The 9,081-nt window shown below is 48.7% G+C and overlaps 2 protein-coding genes across 2 annotated transcripts; both read left to right on the top strand.

Annotated features, from left to right (window-relative positions):
• Positions 1-661: 661 nt before the first annotated feature.
• Positions 662-2,138, top strand: ETH_00029230 (60S ribosome subunit biogenesis protein NIP7, putative; the record flags this gene model as incomplete). Its single annotated transcript, XM_013374288.1, has 5 exons — positions 662-717; positions 925-1,011; positions 1,247-1,292; positions 1,431-1,586; positions 1,938-2,138. The coding sequence occupies 5 exons, from the start codon at positions 662-664 to the stop codon at positions 2,136-2,138; spliced, it is 546 nt and encodes a 181-aa protein (XP_013229742.1).
• Positions 2,139-3,706: 1,568 nt separating this feature from the next.
• ETH_00029225 (uncharacterized protein) lies at positions 3,707-6,872 on the top strand (the record flags this gene model as incomplete). Its single annotated transcript, XM_013374287.1, has 9 exons — positions 3,707-3,995; positions 4,173-4,263; positions 4,433-4,513; positions 4,834-5,340; positions 5,498-5,572; positions 5,776-5,874; positions 5,992-6,265; positions 6,386-6,573; positions 6,689-6,872. 9 exons carry the CDS (start codon positions 3,707-3,709, stop codon positions 6,870-6,872), a joined length of 1,788 nt encoding a protein of 595 aa, XP_013229741.1.
• Between the last annotated feature and the right edge of the window lie 2,209 nt (positions 6,873-9,081).

Genomic DNA, 9,081 nt, shown 5'->3' with positions numbered 1-9,081 from the left:
TTCGTAAATCTGGTGCGCCTGCATCTTGTTGAGCCTATATGTCTTCACATGCTGCTTCTAAGCAAAACGCAGTAGGCGCGCCGAGAAACTCATTCCGTGGGCCAAACTCTGCTAGCCTCCTTTTTCATCTATTGCCCCTCAGACATTCTTAATTTATCATTTTACGGAGCTACCAACTGCGTGGATTTGTGCTGGTCATGTGACACCTGGTAAGCATTCAAGTGCGTCGTGGGTCTGGCATGCGTGGGGGTGGCTATTTTGAGCTGCTCCTCTTTAGTCCTTAAAGCCGACCTAGGGATGCTTCGGCTTGTGTTTATTTTTTCAGTAAGAGCTGAAATGTGACAGCAGGTTCCCGGGTGGGGTGGCCTTTTGCTAAAAAGCCCTTAACGACTTCAGATTTTTGCAGAGCGCATGCTCTTCCCCTCTTTAAAACTGATTAAACGGGTCATTTCTTCTTCTTATGTTAATTTGCAGCAAAACGCCCCTGAGTAAGCTGCTCAAAAGCTTTTCTTTGACCTACATTGAGGCGCAATCAAACACGCTACTGTTCGGCTCAGTCGAGTGGTACCTTCTATATTCGGCGTGCACGAGCACAAGTCCGCTCCATTGGGAAAACCGAATTATTGCGCAAAAACCGTTAGCTTGGGGGTGGCGCTTGAAAATGCGGCCTCTCACTGAGGACGAAATTAAGCTTGTCCTAGAGAAGCTATCGAAGTTGTGAGCCTCCCGCAAGGCTCACCACGTAATCTTCGAGGCGAAGAGAGAGAGGGAGAGTCAATTAGGCGGACCCAACTTCAAGTTGACTTTCTGTCATCTTGAGGCAACAGACCACTACATCTTCCATGTACCTCTAAGTTAAGGCAGAGTGCGTCGTTCACAAGAACTGCTCAAGTGACGCATGGCGCTTCTTCTGTTTGCTTGCAGCCTCGGAGACAACTTGCTTCATTTGATTGAAAACTCGTCAGATCCCCACGTGTTCCGATTGCATCGGGACCGTGTGTTCTTCTTGAGGTGGGCTGGCTTCACAGCTCAGATGTGCGAAAGTGGCCTACGGAAGTGCAACGTTGTCTCTTTAAGGCTTGAGCTAGCATCCGTATGCGCATTGCAGCAGCTTCACCACGATCTGTAGTTTGAGACACTTAGCAGCGGTACTTTTGCGACGATGGACCACCACCAATAACTGCCCTTCATTATCCTGTTCGTCGAGAAAACAACCGACGGCTTGTGAGAGTCCCTTTCTGCTCAGCGAGAAGTTGCTAAAGGCTGCCGGATGCGTTCCACGCAAAAATCTTGTAAGCATCCTTGCCGTGCTACTGCAATGGAATTTTAGCAGTTGCAGCACCCTGGCACTTGCCACAAGGAAAAGCACTTCATCAATCCATAGAAAATATTGTCTTCCCCCATTGTTGTTGTGCTTTATTTGTGTGTAGCTCAGTGTTGGTCAATGCATTGGTAAAATCACGAAAGGTCGAAAGTTCAGACTCGGGATTACAGCCCTGCATGTGATTGCAAAGTACGCACCTCACAAGGTGTGGTTAAACCCAGGTGGCGAGCAAGCGTTTGTCTACGGAAATCATATAATCAAGGTAAGGTGGACGATGCTTCTTGGTTTGACACTGCGTTTTTTGTGCGCTTACGCCGCGCTTGCACTTCATGGTTAAGAACGTTTAAGGGGTGTAATGCCATGCAAGGCAGCACGTCCTAGCACATATTTGCAGTAATTTCGATTGCAGATGCTGCCGCACGCAATGAGAGCTTAGTGTGTGACTCCCATCCCTTTTTGAGCATATGGAGGCCAGGGAGACATTTTTTTATTGTGGGGAGGCCAGGTTTGCTCCGTACGTGTGCGTCATAATTTTTCAGGAGCAAGGTGGACATTAGTGGGGTGAACATGCAGTTGAAGTGCGGGGAACATTTTATTTGTTTGTTTGACGCAGCGCCACGTAGGCCGACTAACTGCAGACATGCCGAGCGGGGCAGGTGTCTGCGTGCTCTCGTTGAACGGGGACTTGCCTTTAGGTTTTGGTACGAGCGCAAAGGCAACAGCGGAGATCCATACGGCTTCTACGGAAGCAGTCTCTTTCTACCACCACGCAGATGTGGGCGAGTACCTTCGCGAGGAAGCCGACCTCGTTTGACATCCCACCTGCAAATTACTATTTAGTAATAGAGAGAGCTTCTCCTCGATGCCCCTCAGCATGAGTGCATGAGGGGAAGAACCGCGACGCTGCCTTTTTCACACAACTATGCGTGCTTTTCTTGTAATATAGGTTTACGGGGGACATGCAGTAGGACTAGCAGGAGTTAACTGTGAATCGGGACACTTGGTGTTGCAGTTTCTGTTTTGCTGTTCAGTTGTTTCAGTTACAGGTAGCACGGTAGAGGGGAGGGGGAGTGTGTACCCGTGCAAGCATGCAGGCGGCAGGTGCTCCACACGGCACGCAGGGCTACATAGCTCACCTGTTTGCTCCGTGTTTCCTTTGGATAACTGGGGTGAACACCTGGAGTGTAGTTTAGTGCTTACAGTGGTGCCAGTGAGTGCATGGCTCACTTGTATGTGTCGACTTTTGGGCAGGTCAATGCAGGTCGCAGGGTTTAGTTTTTTCCGCCAGATGGGGAGCCGTGCTTGCAGACTTCATGCTAAATACTGTGGGTGCTCTGTTGTGGTAAGTAGCTGTTTAGTTGGAGATGCTTGATGTTTTGGGGGGTCGCAATAGTGGAATTTACGCAAAATGGTTGGGCGGTGAGCCTTCCCGTTATCAGTGGCACCGGGCAGTTTGCGGGTAAACCGGAGCTCCCACGAGATACGTTTCATTTCCCTTGGGAAAATAACCGTACAGGAGAGTTTTCAATTAGGTTCCGAACTCCAACTATGCCTTTGAGTTGTTTCCCAACATCAAAACATCGGGCAATTCATTGAGCAGCTGTTCAGCCGGGCACCGCTCTTCCAGACAAGCCGCCACCTTGTTGGGAAGATGGAAATTCCATACTACATAAATTTACGCATTTTTGTCTTATTGGGAAAAACGTTCAAAAACTGCCGGTTTCACGTTGGCGCTTCAGCTACATTTCGGCACGTGCGCTTCTTGGTGGACCGGTGGTGTCCAGCGCTCTACCTGTAGCGCTCAGCCCACCGCAGATAAGTTTAGTACTTTCCATAGTACAAGTTTAAGCAAGCCCATTCTTCTTCAGCCCTAGGGACACTGAGCACCTTTTCCAAGACCCTCTGTCTACCGCAGATCTTCGGGGGACGGTTGGGTCTCGCAAGAGGTTTTGCGCAAGAGATACCATAGACGTCTGGAACCTGTCAGATGACTTTCCAAAGTAAACGGTGACGAAGGAAATTATTTGAAGCCCAATGCTTCCAATGGCCTGGTGTCTTGCAACGTATATTAAGCACCATGCTGGGAACTACGGGGCGCTTTTTTCTTCGTTGGGCTTTTGTCTCACTCGCCGCTGGGCAGTCAGTGGTCTTGCTGACTCAGGGATTCAGAGGATTAGACGGTGAGGAATTTCAGGCTTGCGTGGATGTCGGCTTTGCTCTGCGGCTGCTTTTTCAGTAAACAGCCAGCACGAGCAGAGGCACTCCACGGGAGCCTCCTAGTTTTCCGTCCTCAGGTGTTATATCACTTTCGTCACGTGCTTATTTGCCTTCTCAGATCGCTCTCATGGATCTCCCTGGGGACAGAAGACTACGAATATCGCAATGTTCAACAAGCACACGAACGTTAAGGCTCCTGAACTTTCATCGGAGGTGCTGAAATTTTCTTTCTCTGACAGGTCTCCACTGTCGAAAAAGTATCCAACAACCTTACCTGGACTCTCCCAGTCGACAGAACAGTTCCATGCTGCTGCATGGGAGAACGTTACATCAGAGAAAAACGGTGCTGGCGCTGGAGGAATCGGTGAAAGCCTCAACGCGGCCAGCGCACACGGTTTCACCTTTCCCTACAGTCAAGCCCTGCTGGAGGAAGCGTTGAAGCCAGAAGGGATTAGTAAGCTATACGCTGACTGACCTGGGGCGGAGCCCCCTGCAGCTGCAGAGCTCTTCATGCTAGATTTGTTTCATTAAGACTTGCCGTTGTATTACGTTACTCACCAAGAGTAAGAGTCGTTTTGGTTAAGCATGAATTTGATGTAGGGCGAGTCTGCAGCTTTCTGACTGCCTTCAGCATTTTCCACGAAGGCGGCGGCTGTTCTCACGCCAGCACGTTATGCAGCGGCCCTCCAGTGGGACATCGCTAATCGGCTTCGCTCCAATCCGTAAGCTAACCTCTAACTGAGACCATACAACGGAAAATATTACGTGGAACGCAAGGATATTCGTACCTCAGTTTAATCTTGAATGCCCTGGAAGCTAAAGCCTAACAGTTGAGCTCGAAGTATTTTTCTTGCTCAAACTGCTTCAGCTTTTCTGATTTTCTTAACTCAGAGGAGTCACGCCAATCATACGCGCTAGGTGGCACACAGCAGAAGAGTATGTTGCTGCAGCGGCAGCGCTTCAAGATGACCGGTAGGTGCAGGATGGGTGCCAACCGATTTGTGAATTTCTCCAATGTACGTTTTGCGGACGTCCCTTAAGAGCTAGCTTTTTCATTCAGTCATGGAAACGAGATTGACCTTGGTATTGCGCTGCAGACAGAAGCCCTTCTTTTTTCTCGTCCTTGCTGAGTAGTAAGCTTTGCTGCGACGTGCCCTCCCCAGTTGGTGGTTCTCGAAGACAATAGCTCTGTACGACTTACGTAGCTGGGACTGCTGGCGGACTCTAGTGTTCCTTGTGCTCAGGCACTGCATACATCTGAACGTAGCCTGCGTATGCATCATTTGCTGCAGTGCGCCGGTGAAATCACAGTGGCATATTCGGTTGTTGAACGAAACCGGCCTTGCCCTCGTTTCTGCAACTCAGGAGTCTTTAGCAGATGACAAGGGTCGTCCGTTGCCCTACCCTTTTGCCCTACCCTCTCCCCTAGAGCTCCTACAGAGCGCGTTTGGAGATGAATACGCTTCAAAAGAGCTTTCCACCGAGCAGACTGGCATGCGCACCAAGCCCTTAGAGGCCCCTGAAGGCAATTGGCCCACTGTAGCAGTGACTGACAAGCCGTCGGCACGACGAAGTAGTACAGATTTCAAGCGCACTCGCGAGACCAGTAGTGAACTTTTGCGATGGGTGCCATTTGGTCTGGCACGCATTCCTGCTGGCACTATTGGAATGACGAATGAGCTGGCCATGGGTACTCCAGCTGGAGACGCTTCAGCCGCTGAACTCCAAGACAATGAACAGCTATTTGCTGAGGCTCTCTCCAAAAGCTTGCCTCGGCGCTGGCTTGAAGCGCCGGACGGGTAAGAGATTGAGCAGTAGAGAATCCTTCAGTTTGACTCATTGCGACTCTGCATACCTGCTATTTTGGTCTTGGCTACCTGCACACCTTGTAGGTAGCTTACTTGTTTCTGCCCACATAGATGCAGAAAATAGGTGTAGCGTTTACTGTTGCTATAGGCGACGTCTGGTTATCGTCCTTAACGACCACATCGCGGAATGCAGAAACTTGCTACATCTCGCTGCGAGCTTCTCGTAAGGCTGCATGATATCTATCCCGTTCGACTAATCCTTAATTTGCCTATAGCGTATTCATGTTGTTTCCAACCCTGTAGTGACACACCGAATTATATCATCCTCGTGATTGTTGGTTCGGATTTTCGTGATGTATGTGCGCATCAACGCGCAGCTTTATCGAGCGGATGTATGCTTGACTCGAATTGCTTCTGACTAAACAGGAGTGGAGGAACCCCCGTATTCGTGAAGGACTCGGAAGGTCTTGACCCACGCAAGCTACTGGCGCGGTTAAAAGGCGAACGTATAGCTGGCAAAAAAGTGTGCGTTTTCACTGCAAACCAAGCAGCTTCCTACAGTGAGGCCCAAGTCCGTCTGCTGGCTAGTCTGCCACGAGCATTGCAGCACATGTCGGAATGCGTTTTGCACGTGTTTTACAGCGCTTTTATAGTTTTTGCTCTTGGAGAAACAGAGATGCTCCCCATGAACGCCGCCTTTTTAGACCGCGCTGTTTTACGAGTGCCGAAAGCGAGCGATATCAAAGCATTTTTGGCAAGGAAAGAAGAGGAAGCGGCTAAAGAGTGGGAGGCCAAAAGAGAAGAGCAAGAAAAGATGCGTTTGCATATGGAGAAGCGTGAGGCGCATCTATCAGAGCTCGAAGGCTTCACAGAGACCAAACAGGAGACCGTAACAAGCCTTGCAACGAACGAGCAAGTAAGCATGAGTAGAGCGCTAGCCCCCTATTCCCGCCTGAAGCTTAGGATTATCTACTCAGACACTTTGTCTGACCATTAGATAAGTCTTGCCACTCATGTTATGCGGATATTTGGACAGGGTTCAGAATTGAATGGTCAGAACAAACCCGATTTTTCGGAAAATGAGCAACAAGCTCCCGTACTGGCTTTAGACCCGTTTGACGAATACGTGCTTCGATTTAACTACACTGAAGTCAGCGACCTGAACAGTTACGCTGAAGCGCTTGCTTTAGAGCTAAGGGAGGAGCCCCTTGAAACAACAATATGGTACTTTACATTTTCAGTGCATGTGCTCCCCGTCAGACTGGTGAGGCGAAAACGCAGAGGTATTGTATAAACCGGATGATTTGTGTGGGCATGCATGTGCTTTTTGCTTCTTCAGGGGAGATTCGCACAGAGTTGCTATAATGGTCCTTGCAGAGCCTCCGGAAACTGAAGCTCAACTTGGCACCGCGTGGATGCGCCTGAACAGACTGATCCACATGACAATCGCTGTTTCAATGATTGTCGGGCTTCTGTGCTGCCTTTGCATGTGGAGATTGATGCTTTTGCTCAAACGACGTTAGCACATTGCGTAGCTTTATTTTCAGCTAACTTTTCTGAATTTTTTTCGATAACGCCAAATTGGTTGACCGTGTCACACCCCGAGCCGTTGCTTCATTTTCTTTGAGAGCTTCAACGATGCCTGACTGAAGCCAGCCAATTTTTTCGTTACGAATTCCACGTTTCGTTCGATTATTATTTGTGCGACTTTTTGCCTTAGGCAAGCAACATAATGGTCGCATGTGTAAGTAGGGACTGACTCCCACGAGAGATACCGGTCAGTTCCTGTGTATCCAGTGACCACATAATGTTTCTTCTCCTGCCAGGTGAATGACTTCTAGCTGGATGACTTTTCTTACGGCTCTATTTACACTAGGTGAGGTCGGCCATTCCTGACGAGAATCGTGCTGAACCTCAAACGAGTTCCATTGGGAGGTTGTGTCAGCATGCTTTGTATTCCTCTTCGTTAAGCTGCTAGCCTATATCCACTTAGTAGCCGATAACGTACAAGCGGTTGTCCCGTTAGCTTCCAAGGAGTTTTCCGCTGTATAGCTGTCATCTAATCACAGGGAGCTTATACATATGGAGTCAGGAAATCCTTAGGTCACGGCCTGGCTCCATGTACACAATTCGTGTTAGAAGAATCAAGAAGAAGTCCAGCCAGGCACTCAAGACTGATTAAAAGACAACGGAGTCATGTGGAAAAGCCTTAATAGCGGACTCGCTGTATCAAAGATTCAACTTTAATGCCAGTGACTAAAAATGCCGTTTCAATGTTACGCTGCAACAACCAATTGGAACAGCGTATTGCGCATTGTAGGGCACAGATTAATTTAAGAGGCAGCACCCCCAGGCGCAGCTGCGGTCAGTAGGAAGAGCCTCTTTTCGTCAGTGAGGCCTACATAGTTTCTTCATGCGCAGCTCACTCTGCACAGACTAAGAATACTGATGTTCATCACATTAGGAAGCCAAGGCTTGAAGGGCTCGTTGAATGCCTACATACCATCCCTGTAATTCCATTCAGGGCATTATGCCTCAAAGTAGCAATAAGGGAGGCGTAATGGTGGGAAGGTGGGCACGGGTTCAGGAGTCTGCGGATAGATTGCGAGCTACCTGCCACATTTCAAGCTGAATCAACGAAATTTCATGTTCCCGATTAGAAGTGGAGTATTCGAGACCAAGTGCGTTGGGCGCACAGCATCAAGGTATCAGGAATGTGCGCAGCTCCGTTGGCTTCCTACAAAGAACTTGCTTAGCCATTAGAAACAGGGACATGATGAAAATGGACACACAAGCGGGAATATATCAGATGCTACGGCCTTCTTAAAACAAATTGCACAGTCGAGATGCCCCTGGTGCTGCTGACCGCGAAATGCGCTCTGATGCTTTTGTTCTGTATCATTAATACTAAATGGACAAGTTATTTCGTACACTGCGTGCTGAAACAACACCTTCATCTCTGGCTACCTCTACAGCTTTTTCAGTTTTCCAGAAATGTGCGATTCTGTTTCCTCCGATAGGGCTGTGTGAGCTTCTCTGACAATGAAGCAGATGAGAACCTCTGCCTTGAGCCTGGCTGGTACATGCAACTTTGATGCCGTGTGCGTGGAGCCTCAGGGGAGACACGTGTTCAAGCTTACCGCTCCGTGAAACTCCGGCCCTACTAATAAGTTTACCAAGATTGTTTATAAATTTGCTAACATCACAGTGGCAAACCATGAATCTGGAGACTGTACAAAGTTGCCAATGGTTTCAAATAGCCTAAAACTATTTGGGATGAGACAAATCACGGTATGACTGTCCCACTACTTGCCCGGGCATATCTTTGAGACGTTCGCAACCAGCGAAAGGGGGCGCAGCCAAGCAGCCACTTTTGATGACATACAAGCAAAAAATTGTATTTTAGTTCCTCATGTGGCTAATTTCAGTACAGACCTTTGGCAGCACCATACCTCACAGGCAATTTGATTTGCACGTTCTATGAAGCAATTTCTGATGTTGCCTTGCTCTGGGACTGACCCTGTGAAGATTCCATCTCTCAGCAGCTTTGCTTTAGAATACAGGCGCTAGATTGCCCCATGACTAGGCTCTTTTATATTCTCTGCTTTGGTTTGCACTCCAATGGGCAGCTGACCACTGTCAGCTATCCAGCTTTGAAACACGCTAAATCCTCGCTCGAACTCCAGAAAAACCGGCAAGTTTTACATCAACACAAGGGACTTGAAATTCACA

This window comes from Eimeria tenella, genomic scaffold, assembly GCF_000499545.2.
Source record: "Eimeria tenella Houghton genomic scaffold, Eth_scaff2, whole genome shotgun sequence".
Taxonomy (NCBI): Eukaryota; Apicomplexa; class Conoidasida; order Eucoccidiorida; family Eimeriidae; genus Eimeria; species Eimeria tenella.
This window is presented reverse-complemented; position numbering and strand designations above follow the sequence as displayed.